Source organism: Pipistrellus hanaki (assembly GCF_964339955.1).
Source record: "Pipistrellus hanaki genome assembly, chromosome: 2".
Classification (NCBI taxonomy): Eukaryota; Metazoa; Chordata; class Mammalia; order Chiroptera; family Vespertilionidae; genus Pipistrellus; species Pipistrellus hanaki.
The window spans coordinates 49683456-49708013 of record NC_140504.1 but is presented as its reverse complement, the minus strand read 5'-3'; the positions used below and the strand labels follow the sequence as shown (position 1 = coordinate 49708013).

The 24558-nt window shown below is 52.2% G+C and overlaps 1 protein-coding gene, 1 long non-coding RNA gene and 1 pseudogene across 18 annotated transcripts in view; 1 reads left to right on the top strand and 2 right to left on the bottom strand.

Moving 5' to 3' along the window:
- Window positions 1–24113, bottom strand: part of TNK2 (tyrosine kinase non receptor 2) — a gene marked incomplete at its 3' end in the record, with an annotated part of 51757 nt that extends 27644 nt beyond the window's left edge. For 2 of the 16 annotated variants that reach the window (XM_084871526.1, XM_084871529.1), the window contains exon 1: window positions 2970–3110. In XM_084871526.1, coding sequence (XP_084727652.1) covers window positions 2970–3023 — 54 coding nt within the window. In that variant the 5' untranslated portion in view covers window positions 3024–3110. Of the gene's footprint in view, window positions 1–230; window positions 624–2969; window positions 3219–3579; window positions 3616–4880; window positions 5001–23635 lie in introns of those variants that run through there. The other 14 variants (XM_084871521.1, XM_084871523.1, XM_084871518.1 and 11 more) reach the window with 12 other exon arrangements.
- Window positions 3710–5408, top strand: LOC311616426. Its single transcript, XR_014793891.1, has 3 exons — window positions 3710–4064; window positions 4846–4980; window positions 5095–5408. It is a non-coding gene; the product is annotated as an uncharacterized lncRNA (long non-coding RNA).
- On the bottom strand, window positions 12041–12792 carry LOC311616252 (ubiquitin-ribosomal protein eS31 fusion protein-like; annotated as a pseudogene). The gene has a single exon. The product of its transcript is annotated as a ubiquitin-ribosomal protein eS31 fusion protein-like (transcript).
- Window positions 24114–24558: the final 445 nt, after the last annotated feature.

Below are 24558 nucleotides of genomic sequence, written 5' to 3'. Positions count from 1 at the left end.
CCTGGGCCTGGGCCCCCGCGGAGCCCCGAGCCCGCACACCTGTGTCGGACACGTGTGGCTCTCCGCCGAGCGTGCACGTTTCCCAGGCACACTCTTCCCGCACCAGAGGGGAGAAGCCGCGGGGCCCGGACCCTCCCCGAAGGGGTCCCTCAGCCTCTCCCGGGCCCGCCCCTGCCCCTCGGCGAAGTGCTGTGGCCCTGAGGAGCTGACGGCCCCAGCCCCCCACTCACTGTGTACAGTCTCCGCCGCAGCCTGGCCAGGAGCGGGAAGGAGAGCTCCAGGCCAGGGAACCGACGCGCCGCTGGCATCTCCACCGGCTGGACCCCCAACGGGTCCCTCGGACGCTGGCTTGGGAAGCGGGGGAGCAGGGACCTCAGCTCCTATGGTTCAGGTCTCGCCCAGAAGGGAAGCTGGCCAGAGGTCTGCCCTAGGAGCCCCCAGAATCCCACCCCAGGGGTGGGACGTAGGGCAGAAGAACGCTCTCTGCAGCACAGCTGTTCCCACAGCTGGCCGGCCTGCCAGGGGGCAGGTCAGCTCTTCCCTCAGACTGCCTGCAGCCCGAGTCCTCTCTGTCCGGTTTCTCCGTCTTCTCTCCAGCGCAGTGGTCACCGCTCCAGCCCTGCTCCCTGGCTCCCCCTCCTGACGGCCCTCCCTCCTCCCTCCCTCCCTCCTCCCCCCGCCCTCCCCAGCTGAGCAGCTCTGACACTGGCTGAAAAGGGACCTTTCTGAATGGCTGCCAAGGAGGCGGCCGGCCATGGGGGGGCTCTTCCTCCCAGCCACCCGCACCGGCCCCCCCCCCCCCGCCTCCCCACACACAAGGCCCCCTGTCTCCGGCTTCCACCCCAGCCCCCATAGCTGCAGACAACCCCTGGGATTTCAGGGTGGGGGCCGTGTGAACCCAGCAGCCATGCACAAAGAATGGGCGCAGGCTCCCGCGTGGGCTTCTCTGGGGCTTGGGGGCCAGTACAGAGCCTGCGTTGGGGGGCCAGGACCCCAGAGGCGGCCTCGGGTCCTGCAGGGGAGACCCTCCCCCATCCCCCAGCCCCGGCCTTGGCTGGGTGTCTCCTCTGGCTCAGGCCCTAATGTGGCCCTGTTACCCTGGTGCCCGACGGAAATAGGAGGCCGGCAGCCTGCCAGCGCGGGGCAGTCCGGCCAAGACCGGGAGGGGGCGGAGGGGGTGAGGAATCTCCACCTCCTCCCCTGGGGTTGCCTTGTCTGCTGCCCCACAACACCCGGGGCACCTCCTCCCCAGACCGGCCGCGTCCCCAAGCCCCCTCAAAACAAACAAACATGCTCGCTAGCCCCAGCGGGGATCAGCCCGCCCCACGCTGTGGGATTCGGGGCTGTATGGTGTCTCCTGTTATAGCACCCGTACACCCAGACAGCAGCCCCAGCTAATGGGGATGAGAGGCGCTCCATCCAGCCCCCAGGGGCCCCCGTGTTCCTGGAGCCGACAAAGGATCCCTCGGCCCCTCCTCAAGAGGGCCAGCTGCTCTCACACCTCCCCTCCCCGCAGCCCCAGACACACCTGACAGCTGCAGGAAGTCCTCTGCGGCTCCCTCAGCTCCACCACCCCCCCGCCCCCCCTGCCCAGGGAGCCCCCGGTTCTCTCACACTGCTCTCTTGTCTCCTATCCAGCTGGCCACCAGCGCGGAGAGCCCCAGCTGGCCCGTGGGGCAGGCAGCTGGGGTGGGAATTTGGGGGAGCCAGCATCCCAAGCCCTTTCCAAGGTCTCTCTCAGTGTGTGGAGAGGAGCTACCCAAAGGGACAGCCATTTCCTGGTCTGAGCCCTGGTTTGGGGGGGGAGAAGGGGGGAGAAGGGGGGAAAACAAACCCCAGCAATCAGGCCTTCTCCCCCCACCCCCGTCATCCGCTACCCAAAGCCTGTGGAGCCAGCCAGGTGCAGCCTCCCCTCCGTCCAAGTGAGCCCCCGTCTGAGGCTGGGGTCACAGGTAACGGACAAGGCCAGGCAGAGGTCACCCTGGCGCGGACTTCCCCCCGAACCCCGGCAGGAAATGTCCACAGCTCAGAAAGAAAAGCCTCCTGCTGCCTGCCTCCCACCAGGCACCTCTCTGAGGGGGCCAGGGCCCCGATCTGAGCAGGATTACTCCCTCACCCCGAGCCGGGGCTGCTGGGCGAGCGTGGCGGATTAAAACCCCAGGCACCCGCTGACAGAGGTGCCCACACGCGCCAGAGCCCCAGGCCCGACTCTCCCTGTCCCTTTGGGTAGCTCCTCTCCACACACTGAGAGAGACCTTGGAAAGGGAGCTTGGGATGCTGGGTCTAAGGTAAGAACAAGCCTGGGCAGCTTGCTCAGCAATCCAGCTGTGAGGCGCCGGCAGGAAAGAACAGCCTGGGCAGGCAGGGCTTCGAGCTCCGGCCAGGCCTGGGGTCCCTTTCTCCCGGTCCTGGAAACCCGCAGCTCCCACCTTGCAGCCCATCTTTGTCCTGTCAGCGACTGCCCTCTGCCGGCCAACGGAGGGAGTGCTTGGTCTCCAAGGAGAAGGAGCCGTGGTCCCCTACGTATGGATGGTGTGACCTTATTTTTTTAAAGCAAACAGGGGCATTCTGGCTGGATACGCCTGTTTGAACGCAATGTCCCCGGGAATGGCCAGGCACGGGGAGGCGCGCCCGTGGGAGACTAACCCCAAGCCCTGGTGTGCCCGGAGCTCTCCGGGGGCGCTGAAGAAAGCCCAAAGGGCAGCTTCCTGGGGACCCAAGGGACCCAGAGAGACACGGAGGCAAACGCCAGCACCCGCAATTCATCACCCCTGACTCACCCACCCCTCAGCCCCCCGCAGCAACACCAGGTCTCTACCCAGCCTCCCGGGTCCGTCCTGGCCCAGAAGCTTACACACCCCTCACTCCCGGCAGCAGAGCGCAGGGCTGGGCCCTCGGCTCACCGGCAGATGGATGATGGGGGCGAGGGCCCCGGCACCTGGCTCTCCCCCAGGCCCCCCCCCCATTACCTGCAGGACCTCCTCGCCCCCAGCCAGGCGCTGATACGCACACCTCTCCCCCATGGGACCCAGACGCAGCGCTCAGGCCCGGAGGGGAGCAGCGCGCCCGCAGCCCCCGCCCCTCCGGCGGCCGCGTCACCGCCCTGCGTGCTGCGGGGCCTGCGGGGCTGGGCCCGGAGCATCCTCAGGTCTGAGCCTAGAAGGGCAGGGCTGCTGGAGCTCATGAGCAGCGGGAGCTCTGGTCCTGGTCCCCACCCCGAACTCACCCCGCAGCCTCCTGCCCACCACCCACCCGCTGGCAGAGCCCCCGAGGATGCTGTCCCTCCGGCTCCGACCGCGGCAGCCCCGCCCCCAGCCCTGCCCGGTCTGCGCCAGGGAGCCGCGCCTCCCCGCAGGGCCACAGCCCGGTCCCCAGAGCCACGCTCCCCTCCCCTGAACCCCAGAGCTCCACAGCCGCCAGCCTGGTCCTGGGGATTCATAGTCCATGATGGGGGGGAGTGGGGGGGTCCATCCAGAAGCATACAGGACAGAAGCACCCCGGTCCTGAACCAGCCTGAGGCCCCGCCCTCCCCCCCCTCTAGAGGGGCGGCCTGAAGCCTCCCCTCCACCAAGCGCCCACCTGCCGGCTCCCGCCGCAGCTCCTCTCCGCTCCGCTCCACCCTCTGCCGCCGCAAACCTGCCCGGCCCAGCGCGGGAGCCACGCCTCCTCCTCCTCCGGCGGGCCCAGCCCCCACCCCCTCCGCCTCCTCCAGCCCGGCCTTGACCTTTCCCTTCCGCCCCCTCCCCCGGAGGGAGAGCCGGGCTGTGCGGCCGGCAGGGCAGGGCGGGGTGCTGGGGCTGCCCTCTCCGGCCACAGAGAGTGCTGAGTGCCCACGCGGCCTGCTGGGGGGAGGGCGCTCCCACACCTGCCCGCCCAAACTCTCTCCCGGCTCCCACACCTGCCGCCCCAACTCTCCCCCGGTGCAGGGGAGGCCCCGGCTGGCAGAGGACGCCCCGCCGCCGAGGCTCCTCCCCCATCCAGCCCCAGGGCTCCAGGCGGTCGGACAGACGCACACCCTCTCATTTGGCTGGCATCTGAAGCATCCACTGACTCCGCAGGAACAGGTATGTGCGGCTGAGCTCAGGGCTGGGGCCGGGAGGAGAGAGATGCCGAGCCACCGGGCCACACACTCACTCACCCTGCAGAGTGAGGCGCGGGCCCAGGCGGGCACCAGGTGAGTTTTCCCCCTCCTCACAAGCTCGGCCTCAACCCTAAGTATGACCCTGCCAGGCAGCGGGTGTATCAGCCAGGACAGACACCAGTGCTGCAAGAACCCAGCCAGGTGGCTGTGGAGAAAAGAAAATGCCAGGCCCCTTCTCTCTCCTCCTGGCCGGGTGAAGAAGGGTCTGATCCGAAAACCATTCCTCCTTCCTGCTTTTTCCTCTCTCCCTCCTCCCCTGTAAGCCCCCTGCTGTCTTGCTATAAAGATATCCACAGGCCCCAGCCTGCCTCTGGGATTTGGGGCATCCAGCCCACTCGCACACCTCTCTGGTCTGTAACTCGCCCCCAGATCTCTAAAAGGGAGCCGGGAGCAGCCAGGAATCTGCTGCTGCCCCCCTCCCCTCCCCCTCCCCTTCCCTCAGCCTCTCCAACAGCATCAGTGAAGTGACAAATCCAATCCCAGGAGCAGACGTGACATGTAATTTCCGGCCAAGAGGATTTTTCCAAAACAATCTACCGTATTCTCGGGAATATATGCCAATCGCACCTCCAAGCCAGCCCTCCCTCTGCCACCTCTGCCCTCCCTCTTCTCCAAGCCCTAGAGGAAAAACAGCATATTGGGGTGGGGGTGGGGGGTGTAACACTGGTAGCTCCTCTCAGCCAGAGGATTATCTTGCCTTCCAGGTCAGTCCCTCCAAGCCCAGTGGGCTTCCACTCACCCTCTGTGAGCAGGACCCAAGCGTCTGGACCCAGGCCAGGCCGGCTCCCCTCGGGTCCTCATCCCAGAGGGAACTGCATTAGGCAACCCCACACCTTCAGGTCAGCCGGGTCTGACATCATGCCGGTCTGAGGAGGAGGCTGGCCAGGGGCCAGAGGAGAGAAGGGGATGATTCAGAGGCATGCCATGGCTGTTCACACCCTCTCCATCCCCAGGACCCGGCGGCCCACTCCCTCCCAGGGGAGCTTGGCATCGGAGAGCCTGAGGACTGGCAAGGCTGAGGCATACTTGGCAGCAGTGCTGGGCCCACAGGCCCCGAGACCAGCCCTCAAGCCTCTTCGCCCTTCTCGCTAACTGTTGGTGTTTCCTGAGACTTCTGAACTCTCCCTTCGTGGAGGTTCTGTCCGTGGGGGTCACCGCCTCTCCTCCTAGAACTCCGATTACCACCATGAGCTATCTGTCTCCGTTCCAGAGTTCCTGGAGCTCTAGACCCACATTCCTACACATTACAGGACAGCCCCCCCTACCCACCCCACCCCACCCCCCGCCGCCGCCAGGAGGATGCACAGGCAGGTAACCACAAATCCTGCATGTCCAGACCGAGGTCATCATTAACCACTTAATCCGAGCTCCTGGGTGCTCCTGTATCCTGATTGAAAATCACAAGCCAACACCAGCCACCCAAGCTAGACACCTCACCCCTGGCCCCCACAGCCATCCGACCTTCCCCAGGCAGGCCACAAAATCCTGTTGTTTCTGCCTCTTTCTTATTCCTCCCGTCATGCAGGCAGGCCTGGACTGAAATCCTGACTCTGTCCCTTTCTCGTTGGGCAACTTTGGGGCAAACGACTTAACCTCCAAGCCTCAATTTCCTCATCTGTAAAATGGGGACAAATCGTACCTCCCTCATGGAGTGCAGACTCCATGAGATCATGAGTAGCACACTTAGCACAGCACCTGGCACGCAGTGGCCTGTTGTTATTATTGTCATGTGAGCACAGACCTGAGGTCCCTCCCCTGCTTCACGCCTTCTGAGGATCCTCATTGAGCCACATACAAGGCCCTTCAGGATCCACTCCTTGTCTATCTGTCCACCTCTTACCATTTCCCTTCAAATGTCTCCGTGTTTTCAAACTCATTACAGCCGCTCCTGTCCCAGGCCCACTGAGCTGCTTTGCTCCCACAAAGCCACCTCAGCCCCCGGGACAACATGCGGTCACTCAGGCGGAAGGGGAGTCTTGCATTGGAAGGCCTTCTCAATGGAGGAGAGAAAGGGATAGGGAAGAGAGGAAGAGAAGGGGGAAGAGGGAAGGAAGGGGGAAGGGGAGTGATGGAGGAAAGGCAGGGCACAGAAGCAGAGGCAGATACATCAGACAGAGGGACTCTCCCACGCCTCATCTCAGACCACGCTGGAGAAAGAGGTGTAAGGATCTTCAGAGAAGAAAGGATCTGACTAACCATCATGACACAGAGCAACACTGAATTCAACGCCGCCCACATGTACCAACTTGGTCTCGAGAGTATTTTGTAACTGTTCCACGCTCCACCAGCCAGACTGGCATGCCAATCCTGACACTCAGACAGGACACTGAGAGCCCTAATGTCCTCCTGGAGCACTCTCCCCCGCTAACACAAACACCGCTCAAGTGTGGCGGGATGAATTCCTGCGGCCGCCTGGGTCTGCCTCGTGCACACCATGCCAATGCTCTGGCCCGGGCACCAGCATGGCACCAAGGCCCGGCAGCGCCTCCGAGGAAGGGAAGGAGGTAGTGCCAGCAGCCAGGCACTCCCAGGGCTCTTCCAGGGCTGGGCAGAGGACGCCCAGCTAGCCGCCGCATTCTGGCTCAGGCCTCACCCCACCCCCACCCCTGGGGAGAGCCTAGAGCTGAAGTGGCCTATTGTTGGGCCCAGGAGGTGGGGTGGGGAAAGCCAGCGCTGTGTATTGTAAATCATTTACTCTGCTGGGGGGACTGCTCACCCCCATGTCCACAACAGAACCCCGGAGCTAGGCACATCCAGTGCAGAGCAGGCTGCGGGGCCCAGAAGGCAAAGGGTCTGAACCTGGGAGAGAAGTGTCAGGGACTTCAAGGTACTTAAGATTCCATAATGAACAACAAAGACTGTGAACAAGAACAGAGCCAGAGACACAGACTGTCAGACCTCAGAGGGAGTGTAGGGGAGGGTGGGGATAAAGGGGAGAGATCAACCAAAGGACTTGTGTGCATACATATGAGCCTAACCAGTGGTCAAGGACAACAGGGGGGTGGGGAGGAGGGTGGGGTGAGAATGGGGGGATGAGGACAAATATGTGATACCTTAATCAATAAAGAAATTTAAAAAAAAATATATATATATATATATAGATAGATAGATAGATTTTTTTTTTTTTAAGAGACCATAAATCCCACCATCTCCTGCCCACCCACTTGAGCAATAGAAAAACTAAGTCCCTACATTGGAAGGGACTGGCCTGGTCCAAGGCATTAAGAGCCTGTCACAGGGAACGAACCTCCAGGAGCTGGGGGAGGTCAACAATTCAGAGTGGTCAACAACGGTCTCTTCTGACCACTGAGGAGGAGCGGCCCGGCCAAGAGCAGGGACAAGTCAAGGTCAGGGCCCCGAGCGGAGACCCTGCCTCACTAGGAGACAGCTTACAGAGGAAAGGCAAGATAAGAACCCCGGGTCCTCATCCCCGCGGAGGCCCTGGCTTCAGCTTCCTCAGGAGGTTCAACTGCTGAGAGGAGAGACCAGGCCAAACCTCTCCCCCACGCCCCTCCCCCGTCACTCACAGACCTGCTGTGTGTTCACCTGGTGCTAGGATTTGGGGGAAGTATAAAGGAGAAGTCACAGTGTGGGCTCTCAAGAAAACATTATGTGCTACTGAAACCGGTTTGGCTCAGTGGATAGAGTGTCGGCCTGTGGACTGAAAAGTCCCGAGTTCGATTCTGGTCAAGGGCATGTACCTTGGTTGCGGGCACATCCCCAGTAGGGGGTGTGCAGGAGGCAGCTGATCAATGATTCTCTCTCATCGATGTTTCTGACTCTCTGTCCCTCTCTCTTCCTCCCTGTGAAAAATCAATAAAATATATTTAAAAAAAAAAAAAAACATTACGTGCATGTTCTTTACTAAAAGCTTTCTTTTCACTGGCCGATTTAAACCCCCCCTTCCTACTCTACATTATTCCCATTTTACAGATAAAAAAACTAGCTCTGAAGAGGTGGCCATGATCACCCAGAAAATAAGAAATGAAGCCAGAATTCTGTACACTACATTGCTTGGCCCAAGGATGCAGGGCCATGGTGGACAGAGCCAGGGTCTTATCCATTAATTGTATTCTGGCCCTAACCGGTTTGGCTCAGTGGATAGAGCATTGGCCTGCGGACTCAAGGGTCCCAGGTTCGATTCCGGTCAAGGGTATGTACCTTGGTTGCGGGCACATCCCCAGTAGGGAGTGTGCAGGAGGCAGCTGATCGATGTTTCTCTCTCATCAATGTTTTTCTAACTCTCTATCCCTCTCCCTTCCTCTCTGTAAAACATCATTAAAACATTTTTTTTAAATAAATATATACTGGATACTGAAAGATTTCATGGATTCTCTATGGTTAAGGAGGGGATAGACGTTCTAGGAGAAGACTGCAGATTGCAAACAGGCACATAATTTCACTCCTTCCCAAAACTCTACCAATACCACAATTGAAAAAGGAGAGATGTTTGCATGGCAGAAGTCCCCAAGGATAAGAACAGGAGAGACGCCGAAACCGGTTTGGCTCAGTGGATAGAGCGTCAGCCTGCGGACTGAAAGGTCCCGGGTTCAATTCCAGTCAAGGACATGTACCTTGGTTGTGGGCACATCCCCGGTGGGGATTGTGCAGGAGGCAGCTGATCGATGTTTCTAACTCTCTATCCCTCTCTCTTCCTCTCTGTAAAAAATCAATAAAATATATTTAATAATAATAATTAAAAAAAAGAACAGGAGAGACAACCACCACAGAAAGCTGGAAAGCAGATGGGCCTGTGGCACCTGAGAGGACGTGCTCTACCAAAAACGACAGAGTAAACCAACAAAGGGGAAGACACGAGATGCAGGAAACTGAAGAGCCCAACGCAGAAGGGCTGCGAAGGAATCGCCAGGATGCCAAGGGACAGCCGAGCACCATGATGGAAAGCAGCCAGCCCGTGCTGCTTCCGGACACAGGGCTCCGAAACCTCTCCAGAAAGAGGAGTCTGACAGACACCGAATGGAAAACAACATCTCGATAAATGTAGACGGCTACCGGAGAGTTCGACTAACTGAAAGATACACAGAAAACCAAGCACACAGAAAAGCCAGCTCCAGGGAGAACAAAGAGTGGGGCAGGAAAGGAAAAGTCATCATAGCTTACCATACCACAACAATGCAAACTCGGACAGGAGGGTGAAGGGACAAAAAAAAGAGAGATACCTAGAGTGGATGGACTGAATGATAGGGAACATTAAAAGGTGGAGAGGTGGCCGAAACCGGTTTGGCTCAATGGATAGAGCGTTGGCTTGGGGACTGAAGGGTCCCGGGTTCGATTCCGGTCAAAGGCATGTACCTTGGTTGCGGGCACATCCCCAGTAGGGGGTGTGCAAGAGGCGGCTGATCGATGACTCTCTCTCTCTCATCGATGTTTCTAACTCTCTATTCTCTCCCTTCCTCTCTGTACAAAATCAATAAAATATATTAAAAAAAAAAAAAAAAAAAAAGGTGGAGAGGTGGAATGAGGGGATGAAAGTCAAATCCTCATCTTGGACCAAGATGGAATAATAGAGATCAGATTTCATTTCCTGTCAGAAATAACAATAACAGGAAAATAGATAAAATATACAAAATGGCTTTAGTGGTATCAGATATCAGGAAACAAAAGACACTGATACCCATGAGACAGGAGACAAAGGACCCCAGCCCTACAGCTGGATTTCCAAACCGCAGTCCAAGGAGGGGAACCAGTCACACGCCAGAAGACGCCCTTAGCTGGGGAGAGGGAGCTGAGTCTGGGGATACTCATGTGGCCAGAGTTCACAGAACAGATCATCAGAAAAGAGAGGGCACCGTAAAGGTCTATAAAGGGCCCTCTCCAATGCTCAGCTGGGTTCTGATCATCACCTGAATGTGCAGAAACTACCCAAAAGGACAGAAGTAACAGTGTCTGGTACTCACAGCTCTGAGAAAAGTGCCTATTCCTAACAGGCTGGAAAAGCTAGGCATTGTGTAGAATATACAAATGGGCCCTGCCTCAGCAGTGGGGAATTATGAGCTCTAGACTGAGCACAGCTCTGGTCCCATTTAACAAATCTTAAAAACAAGACCCAAGAGGATCACACTATTTCCAAGTCACTTAACTACATCCCTGAACAAAGCTCAAGAATATTTAATACACAGCAATCCACAAGAAAATTCATACTGTCTGGCATCCAATAAAAAATTACTAGGCATACAAAAATCTGTAATCCTACATAATAAAGAGGGAATATGCAAATTGACCATCACTCCATCACAAATATGGCAGTGCCCACAGTGGAGGCGGGGGTTTCCATAACACAAGATGGCTGCGCCCACGGCAGAGGCCAGAGTTCCCGTAAGGAGCCTTAACGAGCAATCAGCAGGACCTGGGGCTGTGCATCCTGCATCCGGGGGGCTTGATTGGGGACCTCAGGCCATGCCCCCATCCTGGCACCAGGCCAGGGACCTCAGGCCACACCCCATGCCCCAGACCAGGGAACCTGAGACTGCATCCCCTGCCTGGCGGGCCTTGACAGGGCACCTCAGGCTGCACCCCCCACCTGGCAGGGCTTGATGGGGGACCTCAAGATGCAGCCCTCCTCTCCCCCCCCGCCCCTCTGCCCCAGTACTGGGCCAGGGGATCTCAGGCTGCTTCTCTCGCCCTGGGCCAGGGGAGCTCAGGCCATGCTCCCAGCCCCAGCTCCGGGCCAGGGGACCTGAGGCTGTGCCCAGTGGGGGGGCAGCCAGGTCTGGTCTTGCGTGATTTTGAGGCACACGTGGGTGGCTGGGGACTTGACTCTGGGTTCCATGGTGCACCCCCACCTCTGACAGGAGGAAGGTTTTCATATACATTTTACTAATTTTCTTTCATCTCTGACACTTCTATTATAGAGAAAGGGCAAATAGCAATATTAAATTATTTCCTCTAATTAATCCCCTTTTAATGTGCACAAATTTCGTGCACTGGGCCACTAGTCCATAATAAGGAGAAAAGCAATCAATCAAAACCAACCCAGAACTGACATACATTAGAATTAATAGACAAAGACATTAAAACAATTATTATAACCATATGCTAAAAAAACTATAATTGAACTTCTAGAATAAGAACTACACATTATGAGATGAAAATATAAACTAAATGGAATTAAAGGCAGATTAGACACTGCAGAAGAAAAACTTGAAGACACAGTACTAGAAATTCCAAAATGAAACATATAGGAAAAAGAGATTCCTTTTTAAGTGGACAGTGGGACAATTTCAAGCGGCCCAACATACATGTAATCAGAATGCTTAAAGAAAGAAGAAAGTTGGGAACATGTGAAGAACTTATGGCTGAAATTTTCCAAATTGGATGAAAACTAAGCCCACCGATTCAAGAAGTTCAGTGAACTCCAAGTACAAGGCACACGAAGGAAACTACACAAACACCTATCATAATCAAACTGCTCAAAATCAGTGATAAAGTGAAAATCTTGAAAGTAGCTGGGGAAGGCGAGGGAGACATGTTGCACATAGAGAAAGAAAGATAAAGATGACAGCATGCTTCTTGCAGAAACAATAGAAATAAGAAGACAGCCGAAACCGGTTTGGCTCAGTGGTGGAGAGTCGGTCTGCTGACTGAAAGGTCCCAGGTTCGATTCCAGTCAAGGGCATGTACATTGGTTGCGGGCACATCCCTGGTAGGGGGTGTGCAAGAGGCAGCTGATCGATGTTTCTCTCTCATCGCCGTTTCTAACTCTATCTCTCTCCCTTCCTCCTCTCTGTAAAATATCAATAAAATATATTTAAAAAAAGAAATGAGAAGACAATGGCACAATATCATTCAAGTACTGAAAGAAACAAGTAACTAGAATTCTATTTCAATGGAAATATCTTTTTTGTTGTTAGTGCATGTCTTTTATTCACCCATGTACAATTACTTGTCCTCTGGTTTGTGGAAGCAATAGTTCAGGCAACATTTGCCACAAGGTCTGTCAAAGTGGCTGGCCACAAAAACTCCAGCATTCATCTGAAGAGCACTCCCCACTGAGGCAGCTGATTCTGCCATTCTCACCCACTCTGCAGCCTTTAGGACAGCCAGCTTAGCCTTTTTTCTCTTATGTTCATTCTTCCGGGGAGTGGTGTTTAAGACTTCCTCTTCCTTGTCCTAGCACCACCACAAAATTTCAACACAAGATCAAGAGTAGACTCCTTTGGAATGCTGTAGTCAGACAAAGAACATCCATCCTCCAGTTGCTTGCCAGCAAAGATCAGTCTTTGCTGATCAGGAGGAACTCCTTCCTTATTCTGGATCTTGGCCTTTGCCTTTTTTATTGTGTCCAAGGATTCAACCTCAAGAGTGATGTTCTTCCCCATCAGGGTTTTCATAAAAATCTGCATCTTGGCTTTGATTCCACCGCAGAGGGCAGATCAGACAATGAAAATATATTTTTTAAATAAAGGCTAAATAAACTTTTTAAACATATAAAAGCTGAAAGAATTCAGCATCAGCAGACAAACCTACACTACAATAAATGTTAAGGTCCTTCAGATAAAGAAAAATAATACCATGTAGAAATATGGATCTCTGCAAAGAAATGAGGAGCATTGGAAATAGCAACTACATGGGTAAATAGCGGGGAGGGGAGGGAGATCTGGGGGAGATAAGAGATCAACCGAAGGACTTATATACATGCATATAAGTACAACCAATGGCCACAAATCTCTGGGGAGGGAGGGCATGTATGGAAGGGGGGGCAATGGTATATGTACACAGATAATAATTTAATAAAAATAGAAATAAAAAAATAAAAAATAAAAAAAACTGGGAAGAACCAAAAACAAAAGATATTTTTCTTATTTAATTATTTTAAAAGATAAATTGACTGTTTAAACAAAAATAATGTCAATGTCATATGGAGTTGATAGCATGTATAATTTTTAACATTAATAACACAAAGAAGGGAGATAAATAAAAATATACTACTAAAATCACTTGGAGGCAGACTATACTAAGTTAAAGATATATAAATCCTGTAGATATTACAAAAAAGAAAAAGAAAGCTATCCTCATAAGCATAGATGAAAAATTCTTAACAAATACTTAGCAAACAGAATTCAACAATATATATAAAGAACAACACATTGTGCTCTAGTCAGCTTAGCTCAGTGTATAGAGCGTCAGCCTGCAGACTGAAGGGTCCCAGGTTCGATTCCAGCCAAGAGCACATGCTTGGTTTGCTGGCTTGATCCCCAGTAGGCAGCTGATCAATGATTCTCTCTCATCATTGATGTTTCTATCTCTCTCTCCTCCCTTCCTCCCTGAAATCAATAAAGAAACATATTTTTTTAAAATAAAAACTAAAAAAATAAAATAAAAAAAGAATAACACATCGTGACCAAGTAGAGTTTGTCTCAGGAATGTGAGGTTGTTATAACAATTAAAAAATCTATCAATGTAGCCCTGGCTGGCTTGGCTCAATGACAGAATGTCAGCCTGCAGACTGAAGGGTCCCAGGTTCTCGATTCCAGTCAAGGACACATGCCTGGGTTGCGGGCTTGATTGCCAGTAGGGGGCGTGCAGAAGGCAGCCAGTCAAAGATTCTCTCTCAACTGTAATGTTTCTACCTCTCTCTCCTTCTCCCTTTCTCTCTGAAGTCAATAAAGAAATATCTTTTAAAAATCTATCAATGTAATTCAACATTTTAGAAGGTCCTATGATCATTTTGATAAACACACAAAAAACCATTTGACAAAATCCAGCATCCATTCTATTAAAAATCTCAGGAATAGAAGTGAGCTCCTTCACCTGGTCAAGGTCAGATATGAAAAACCGACAGCTGACATCATGAATAATTGGGAAAATCCCTGAAGGTCAGGACCAGGAAATCTAATGTTCTATTCAGCATTATACTGGAGGATATAGCCAGTGCAATCAGGCAAGAAAAAGAAACAACAGGCATAAAGATTAGAAAGGAAGAAGTAAAACTGTCTATATTAGCAGATGACATCACAGTCTATGTATAAAATCCGATGGAAGCTACAAAAAAGCTACCAGAATAAGTCAGTTTAGCAAGCTGGCAGGATTCAATATCAATATACAAAAATCAATTATATTCATATTTACCAGCAACAAACAATTGGAAACCAAAATTTAAAAAGTAACACCATCTTATAGCAGTATTACTGACAACCAAAAGTTAAGAAGCAACTGTCTGAATGAATCAACAAAATATAGAATCTATACTAATAAAGGGCAATATGCTAACTAGACCAGGTGGCCAGACATCTTCCGGATGTCCAACTTCCTTCCAGACAAAGCCACGGTGGTGTGGGCCGGCAGAGAGGTGGTTAGGGGCCATCAGGCTGGCAGGGCAGGGCAGTTGGGGGCCATTAAGCCAGCAAGGGAGGGCAGTTGGGGGCTATGAGGCTGGCAGGAGAGGGCAATTGGGGCCCATCAGGCCAGCCAGGGAGCAGTTAGGCAACAATCAGGTCGGCAGGCAGGCAGGCAAGCGGTTAGGAGCCAGCAGTCCCGGACTGCACTGGGATGGGGCCTAAACTGGCAGTCGGACATACCCTGAGGAATCCTGGATTGGAGAGGGTGTAGGCTGGGTTGAGGGACACCCCTTGCCCCCATGCATGAATTTTGTGCACCAGGCCTCTAGTATTCATATACTAGATTGTTTTTTAAAATATATTTTATTGACTTTTTACAGAGAGGAAGGGAGAGGGATAGAGAGTTAGAAACATCAATGAGAGAGAAACATTAACCAGCTGCCTCCTGCATTCCCCTACTGGGGATGTCCCCGCAACCAAGGTACATGCCCTTGACCGGAATTGAACCTGGAACCCTTCAGTCTGCAGACAGACGCTCTATCCACTGAGCCAAACCAGTCAGGGCCATATACTAGATTATTATTCAACCTTAAAAAAGAAGGAAATTCTGACACATGCTACAACATAGATGAACCTTCAGTACATATGGTAAGTGAAAAAAAAGGTAAATACTGACTAGAGAGTCACTGTTTTGGGGTGTGCTTTTTTGTTTGTTTGAGAGAAAGGAAGGGAGAGGCAGAGATTGAAACATAGATGCATGAGAAGAGAAACATCAATCAGCTGCCTCCTGCATGTTCCATACTCGGGAATGAGCTTGAAACCCCGGCATGTGCCCCGACTAGGAATTAAACCAGCGACCTCTTGGTTCGTGGGTCGATGCTCAACAACTGAGCCACACCAGCCAGGGGGAGAGTCAGTGTTTAGTAAGTACAGAGTTTCAGTTTTACACGATGAAAAATATTAAGAAGGTGGATGGTGATGATGGCTGTACAACAATATGAATTTACCTAACAATACTGAACTGTACACTTCAAAATGGTTAAGATAGTAAAATAAAAAATCAGCTGAAACCGGTTTGGCTCTGTGGTGGAGCGTCGGTCTGCAAACTGAAAGGTCCCAGGTTCGATTCCGGCCAAGGGCATGTACCTTGGTTGCGGGCACATCTCCAGTAGGGGTGTGCAGAGGCAGCTGATCAATGTTCCTCTCTCATCGATGTTTCTAACTCTCTATCCCTCTCCCTTCCTCTCTGTAAAAATTCAATAAAAATATATTTTTTAAAAATCAAACACCATAAAAAAGTACCATTTACAACAGCACCAAAAATATGTTAATACTCACAGATATATTTGACAAAAGATGTGAAAGATGTACACACTGTAGACTATATGCCACTGGTGAAATTCGTAAAAAATCTAAATAAATTCAGAGCTCTACGGTGTTCATGGATCAGAAAGTTCAATGCTGCTAAGATGTCAATTCTCCCCAAGTTAATCTATAGATTCAATATAACCCCAATAAAAATCCCAGTAAGGTTTTGTGCTTTATAGAAATTAATAAATTGATTCTAAAATGCATATGGAAATGCTAAGAACCTAAAACAACTAAAGCAATTTTGAAAAGGAAGAACAATGTTTAAGATCTTACCCTTATATCAACACTTACTATAAATCTACAGTGGTTAAGATAATGGGATAAAGATATTCTAATAGATCAATGGAACAAAACAGAGCCCAGAATTAGATCTATACATATACAGATTTTTTAAAAATATTTTTTTTACTGAATTTAGAGAGGAAAGGAGAGGGAAAGAGAGAGAGAAACATCAATGATGAAAATCACTGATCCACTACCTCCTGCACAGCCCCTCTGGGGACTGAGGCCATAATCCCACATGTGTCCTGACTGGGAATCAAACCATGATTCCTTGGCTCATAGGCTGATGCTCAACTGCTGAGCCACACTGGCCAGGCCAGACAATTGATTTTTTTTAAAAAAATATGTTTTATTGATTTTTTACAGAGAGGAAGGGAGAGAGATAGAGAGCTAGAAATGTCGATGAGAGAGAAACATCGACCAGCTGCCTCTTGCACACCCTCTACCGGGGATGTGCCCGCAACCAATGTACATGCCCTTGGCCGGAATCGAACCTGGGACCTTTCAGTCCCCAGACCAACGCTCTACCACTGAGCCAAACTGGTTTCGGCGAGACAATTGATTTTTGACAAAGGTGCAAAGGCAACTCCATAGAGAGACAAGTCTTTTCAAGAAACGGTGCTGGAAGAACTGGATCTCCACACATAAGAAACTGAATTTCAATTCATACCTTGCACCATATACAAGGATTAGCCCAAATGGACCAGAGACCTAAAAGCAAAACCATAACTATAAAACTTGCAGGAAAAAACACAGGAGCAAACCACAGTGCTTTGAGTTAGGCAAAGGTTTCTTCATCATCACATTAAAAGCACAATCCATAAAAACCAAGCAAACAAGTTCATAAATTAGAATTCATTAAAATTTAAAACTTCTCTCCAAAAGGCACTGTTAAGAGAATTAAAATGTAAGCCCAAGATTGGAAGAAAATATTTGCAAATCATATATCCAATAAAAAGGCTTGTATTCAGAATGTATGAAGAGTTCTCAAAACTCCATATGGATAAAAACAAAACCCATTCAATTAAAAAATTGGCAAACAGACCTTGCCAGCTTGGCTCAGGGGATAGTGTGTCAGCCTGCAGACTGAGAGGTCCTAGGTTCAATTTTGGCCAAGGGCACATGCCTGGGTTGTGGTTAGATCCCCAGTGGGGGGCATGCAGGAAGCAACCGATCAATGATTCTCATCACTGATGTTTCTATCTCTCTCCTTCTCCCTTCCTCTCTGAAATCAATAAATATATTTTTTTATTTTTATTTTTATTTTTTTTTTTTTAATATATTTTACTGATTTTTCACAGAGAGGAAGAGAGAGGGATAGAGGGTTAGAAATGTTGATGAGAGAGAATCGTCGATCAGTTGCCTCTTGCACACCCCCTACTGGGGATGTGCCCGCAACGAAGGTACATGCCCTTGACCGGAATCGAACCCGGGACCTTTCAGTCCACAGGCCGACGCTCTATCCACTGAGCCAAACCGGTCCCGGCAATAAATATATTTTTTTAAATGGGCAAACAGTTTGAAGACATATTACCGAAGATATATAGATGATAAATAAGAACATGAAACATGTTCAATGACATTACTCATTAGGAAAATGCAAATTAATACCACAATGAGATACAGCTACAGACCTATTAGAATGTCTCAAATTAGAGACCAAGTGTTGACAAAAAAAAAGTGGACAAACTAGAACTTTCATTGGTGGGTATGTAAAATGGTACAACCACTTTGGAAACAGTTTCTATTATATGATCCAACCATTCTAGTCCTAAGAATGTACTCAAGAGAAATAAAAAGCATTTGTCCATACAAAGACTTCAACAAATGCTCAGTTTTATTTGTACAGGAAAACCTCGATCCTCAATATAACAGGTTAATTCGGGCAAGGGGGTGTCTGTTAAAGCTGAAAGTCCTTCTATATATACAAAAGTCTAAGCCACATGTGTCAAACACAAGGCCCTCGGGCCAAATCCAGCCTGCCAGGCCTTGCAAATGTGGCCCGCACCGCACTGTCATCACTGCACTCCGCTGTCAGTTTATGACATTGTCAGTTTATGACTGTTCAGTAAACCATTCGGCCCGCGATTTAGACTGGATTTTAGATTTTGGCCCCTTCTCTGATTGAGTTCGACACCCCTAGTCTAAGCGAACATCCGACCGTTCGACTGGTAACTATGACGTGGACTGACCACCAGGGGGCAGATGCTCAACACAGGAGCTGCCTAGCTGCGGTGACTTGGCAACTATGGTTCTTCAATGATGCACCCAGAACCAGAGAGGAGGGATCCTGATTCCGCGGTGAGTTACCCAAGAACTGCCCTCTTGCAATCTAGGAGCCCTCAGGGGATGTCGGAGAGCCGGTTTCAGCTCAATTCCCGCAGGCCAGGCCAAGCGTCCCACCGGCCAGAGGGACACCCCGGCACCACCCCAGGTGCAGCTGGCTAGAGAGGGACCGAGGGTGTGTCCAGCCCGTCTTGCCCAGTCCCGCCCCACCAGCCACCTTCTAATTAATTTCCTTTCAAAGTGCACGAATTCGTGCACCAAGCCTCTAGTTATATAATAAAATAGATTTTCTGAATGCATATGTTGAAAATTGACAAATTAGTTTATCAGGTTTTACTTATGTAAACATGTTTGTGTAATTAAAATTAAATATGTATGACAAGTAATTTTAAATGTATATTAAATAGATCTAGTAAATATGTGCATTCATCAGTCACCACAAGTAAACAAATGCACCTTGCTGGGGAGTGGCTCAGTGCACATCTGAACATAGGGTGGCCATCTGAATATCTGGTGGCTGGCAGATATTAATATTGCTGCAGAGCTCGGCTGTGTGGCTCAGAAGCTGAGTGCTGACCTATGAACCAGGTCACAGTTCGATTCCTGTCAAAGGTACATGCCTAGGTTGCAGGCTCAATCCCCAGAGGGGGCTGTGTAGAAGGCAATCAATGATTATCTCTCATCATTGATGTTCCTCTCTCTCCCTCTCCTTCCTCTCTGAAATCAATAAAAATGTTTAAAAAAACAACAAAATTATTTTTAAATAAACCTGCTACAGAGCCCTGGCCAGTGTGGCTCCGTTGTTCAAAGTGTTGCCCATACACCGAAGGATCACGGATTTGATTCTCAGCAAGGGCACGTACTTGAGCTGAAGGCTGTATCTCCGGACCCAGTTGGGGCACGTGCAGGAGGCAACCAATCGATGTGTCTCTTTCTCACACTGATGTTTCTTTCTCTCTTTCTCTCTCCCCCTCCCTCTAAAAAACATTAATGGGGAAAATATCCTCCGGTGAGGATTAACAAGAAAAAAAAGAAAACTGCTGCAGGAAGTCAGACCATGCGACAACAGAACCAATAATGGCACAAAATGCCGTGTAATCGCATGCTAGTCATTCACTGAACACTTTACGAGCAGTGACTCTTGGATTTAAATATGTAGACTGTAGTTTTAGAAATGTAATATTTATTTATGTTGGCGAAATTACTAGTGTTTTTCCCTAAAATTTGTTAAAAACAGTGAACATTAATAACAAAAAGCAGCCTGTTAATTATAACCAAACCTAAATTAAAAGCATTTTAAAATTAACAGGATGCTAATTTTCACATGATATATGGACCAGAAATTTTGTCCATTAAATCAAGGTCCACAAAATCAAGGTTTACTGTAATAACCCAAAACTGAAAACAACCCATTGATATGAGAATGAATAAACAGCCTGTGGTGTATACAGACAATGGAATGCTACTCAGCAATGAAAAGGAATGTGTTGATATTCAAAACAACGTGGATGAATCTCAAAATAATCACGGTGAGTGAAAAAAGCCAGGCAAAAAAATAAGAGCTCATGCTGTATGGTTCCAGTTACATAAAATTCTAGTTAATGTCAACTAATGCAGAATGACAGAGAGCAAACCAGTCTGCTACCTGGGGAAGGGGGATGGCAAAGGAGGGGTGGGATGGAAGGATTACAAAACGCTTGGGAGTTTGGGAATAATGGGTGTGCTCATTATCCTGATTGTGGTGTGGTTTCACAAATATATGCATATATTAAAACGTCAACTTGTGTTTTAAATATGTTCCACTTATCTTTTATCATTATACCGCAATAAAACTATTATTAAAAACAAATAAAAAAGCACTTCGTGTTCCAGAATAAAGCATAGGGCACGGGGGATAACTGTTGGCTTATGGGCCAGAGTGAAAGGTCTGGAAGCACTGGCCCCTCTTCCCCAACATCCGCCAACCGGAGCTCCCGGGGAGGGGGTGCCACCGGAGCTCCCGGGGAGGGTACCACCGGAGCTCCCGGGGAGGGTGCCACCCGGAGCTCCCGGGGAGGGTGCCACCCGGAGCTCCCGGGGAGGGTGCCACCCGGAGCTCCCGGGGAGGGGGGCCACCCGGAGCTCCCGGGGAGGGTGCCACCCGGAGCTCCCGGGGAGGGGGGCCACCCGGAGCTTCCGGGGAGGGTGCCACCCGGGGAGGGTACCACCCGGAGCTCCCGGGGAGGGTACCACCCGGAGCTCCCGGGGAGGGTGCCACCCGGAGCTCCCGGGGAGGGTACCACCCGGGGAGGGTACCACCGGAGCTCCCGGGGAGGGTGCCACCCGGAGCTCCCGGGGAGGGGGGCCACCCGGAGCTTCCGGGGAGGGTGCCACCCGGGGAGGGTACCACCCGGAGCTCCCGGGGAGGGTACCACCCGGAGCTCCCGGGGAGGGTGCCACCCGGAGCTCCCGGGGAGGGTGCCACCCGGAGCTCCCGGGGAGGGGGGCCACCCGGAGCTCCCGGGGAGGGGGGCCACCCGGAGCTCCCGGGGAGGGTACCAGACGGACAACGCAGGGTCTGAGCTTTCAGCACCCGAGACACTGGGAGCCGCACACTCAGTTGCTGGGCACTGACATAGAGGCCGGGAGGTCACAGTTCAATTCGGTGAGGGCATATGCCCAGGTTGCAGACTCTGTCCCCAGTACGGGGTGTGCAGAAGGCAGCCAATCAGTGATTCTTTCTCATTATTGATGTTTCTATTTCTTTCTCCTCCCTTCCTTTCTAAAAATCAATAAAAATATTTTTTTTTTTTAAAAAGAAGACTATTTGTCCACCATCCAGAACTGAAATGTCATTGCTGACACATATACATAAGGAATTGTTTGACATTGTAATTGGGTCTCAAAAGAAACTCCCTACAGGCTGATTCATTTGCCTTTCAGCATAACCATTATTGCTTGTCTCATTTTCGTTTCTTAGAAGTATATTTCCAGTAGGACATGATCTCACTCAGCTAGGGGAAATGGTGAACAACACAGTCTGATGAACAAGAACAGACCCAGAGATAAGGAGCCGTGGGTCAGACTGGTGGACCTCAGAGGGAGGGGGGATGAAAGGGAGAGATCAACCAAAGGACTTGTGTGCACACATATGAGCCTAACCAGTGGTCAAGGACAATAGGAGGGTGGGGGCATGAGTGGGGAAGGGTGGGGGATTGGAATGAAGGGATAAGGACAAATATGTGATACCTTAATCAATAAAGAAATTAAAAAATATATATGGTTAAAGAAAACTCTGGAGATTTAATATACATGAACAGTTCTATTAAAGATTATTATCTTTTACCCAACAAACCTATAACAAAAAAGTTATTGTTATAGACTACTGATAATTGCATTAAATGCATTTTGTTCAAATTGAAAAAAAAGAAAAAGAAAAAGACACTGTGGTGAAAGGCATGACCACCACACAGAAAAGGAAACTGAAACCCAAAGGCGTTATCTTGCCCCAGGACGTTACCTAGCTCATAAGTAATCTAAACCCAGATCTGGCAAAACCCTCCTCCTCATCTTCATCTACCACAAATTAAAAAGGGGGACTTGAAATAAGTGAAGATGTGTGCTTCTGTGTACATGTTTAGAACAATTTTTGTTGTTGTTAATCCTCACCAGAGGATATTTTCCCATTGATTCAGAGAGAGTGTGTGTGTTGGGGGCGGGGGGGGGGGGGGGGGGGGGGCGGGGGGGGGGGGAGATAAGGGAGGGAAGGAGGGAAGGAGGGAGGGAGAGGGAGAGAAACATCATTTAACAAAGACACATAGATTGGATTGCCTCCCACAGGAGACCTGACCAGGGCCAGGGATCCAGCCTACAATCCAGGTCCATGTCCTACATGTCCTTGACTGGAATCGAACCTGGGACCCTTCAGTCTGGGAGCAGACACTCTGTCCACTGAGCCAAACCGGCTAGGGCTAGAACAGACAATGTTTTTGCACTGAAGTCAGAGAGACAGAACCAGTCTGGCCATCCCAGAAGAACCAGGCACCCTGGACACAGCACCGGAGGTTCAGGTCCCTGAGTGTTTGGGGTGGCAGCGAGACAGGCAGGCGTGGGCTGAAGCCGACAGACAAGTCTGGGTTTGATTGAGGAGCAGGCTAACCGGCTCCGCCGGCACAGTCCCAGGGGCTGCCTAGCTAGGAAGTCACCACCACTCCCGCCCAACGATTTCCACCCCGTGTGCCTCATACAGGGCCCTGGGGGCCATATGACTGAGAGCCACACCTTGGGCTGGGGCAGAGACTGGTCCCGGTTCAAGGCCCTGAAGCAGCTGCAATTCTGCACCCCGTCTCCCAGCCCCCAGGACTGGAGAAGCAAAACCCAGACAGACAGTGAGCAGCCCCCCTGGGCCAGGAATGAGAAGGCCTGACACCAGGCCATGAAAAAATCAACATAAAAGTCAAATCTAGCACTGACCCCCGCAAACCCCGCCTCTAGGCTGGTGCAGGAGCTGGCTTCAGTGGGTACCAAACCCATGATGCCACAGCGGACCATCAGGCCACCTCCACGGGCTGGGGCTGAGGTCTGGGCCACAAAGGATGCCCAGAGCCTGATGGGGTAGATACCCGTCCTCTCCCACCCCTCCCAGGCTGGGTTCCTTCGGGAGACAGACAGCGACCTAGCAGCTCTCCACCCTCCTGCCCACTATCCATCCTTGGCTCCGGGCCCTCCCACATTAATCAGCTGTGACAAGAAGGTGTGGCGGGAGCGGGTCGGCTCGTGCCCAAGTCGCTGCCTGCCGCACGAGATAAGGTCCTGTTAACACAATGCTGCCCTCTTCCCTCTTTCGGATCGTCTTGTAAGGACGTGTGGCAACCACCTAGGCTGACTGCACCATGCCAGCTACGACCACGGCATGGCACGGAGGCACCCCTACCTCCAAAGGCAGACCAGCGGAGGGAGGGAGGGCAGCCTCCTCTGCAGCCTCAGCCTGCGGCTCCCCCGCTTCCTTCTGCCCAGGCCTGGCAGCCACCCAGGCTCACCTCCAGTCTAGACTCTGAGGAAATGCCCCATCACTCTCGCTGGCATTTAAGGGGGGGGGGGGGGGGGGCGCGGGTTCCTGCCTCGCTGTTGAAAACTGCACTGCTTCCTCCCTCCCCACGTTTAAACTTGGGGGGTGGAGGGGACAGTGAACAAGGGCCTTTTGGGGTGCACCCTCACTGAGGTAACCGCAGGGTCCCGGCTTCCAAACGCACCAGAGGGCAGAAATGGGCTTCCTTACCTCCTGCCGCCTCTCTGCAGACGCTGCTTTGAGGATGGATGTCCAGACCGGGGTGGCCGCAGGGGACCCAGCAGGACACAGCGGGCTCTCAGGCAGTCGCTCCCAGGCTCTTCTGCTCCCCACTCCCCCAAAGCCCTACATCTTGTGCTCCTTTGGGCGATCCTGGCACTGGGCAGCCCGCCGGTGGCTCACCACCTCCTCCTGCGCCGGCGCCTCCGGGTCCTGAGCCGCTCCGGGGGCCCCTCTCCCCCCAGGAGCCCCTTCCCGTCCAGGTACGTCTCCTGGACGGCCCGCACCACCTGTCCCTCCTGCACCCCGGGAAGCCAATTTGCTTCCTGCACCCCCGGGCGCCCCTCTCCCTCGGGGCCCTGGGGCCCCACAGGCCGCGCCCTCCCCACCAGCTCGGGCCTCTCTCTGGGCGTCCGGACCTCCCCCAGAACCACCGCCTCCCGCCCGGGGTGCCCGCAGCTCTCCCAGGGCTGCTCCCCCGAACTTTCAAGCCCCTCCCCGCGCTCCCAGGAGCGGTCCCCGAACTCGGACAGCTGCTGCCGCAGCAGCCGCCGGCGTGGGCTCCCCTCCCCCCGCTCCTGCACCCCGGAAAGGGCCTCCCCGCGCTCCTGCACCGCGGGGCTGCCTTCCCCCTTCTCCTGGTGCAGCGTGCGGGCCCCCAGCCCCTCCTCCTGCACCCCGGGCCAGCTCCCCGAGCTCGTCCACGGCGACAGCCGCCGCCTCCAGCCCGCGCCGTCCGGCGCCCCCCACACCGCCCCCGGGCTGGGCTCCCGGCCGCGGCCGCCCCACTCCTGACCCCACGGCCCCGCGCCGCCCTCCTCCTGCACCGCCGGGCCCACGCCCCCCTGCTCCTCCACGCCGAGCTTCAGCCCGCGCAGCTGCTGGGGCCCCCAGCTGAGCACGCCCACCCGCGG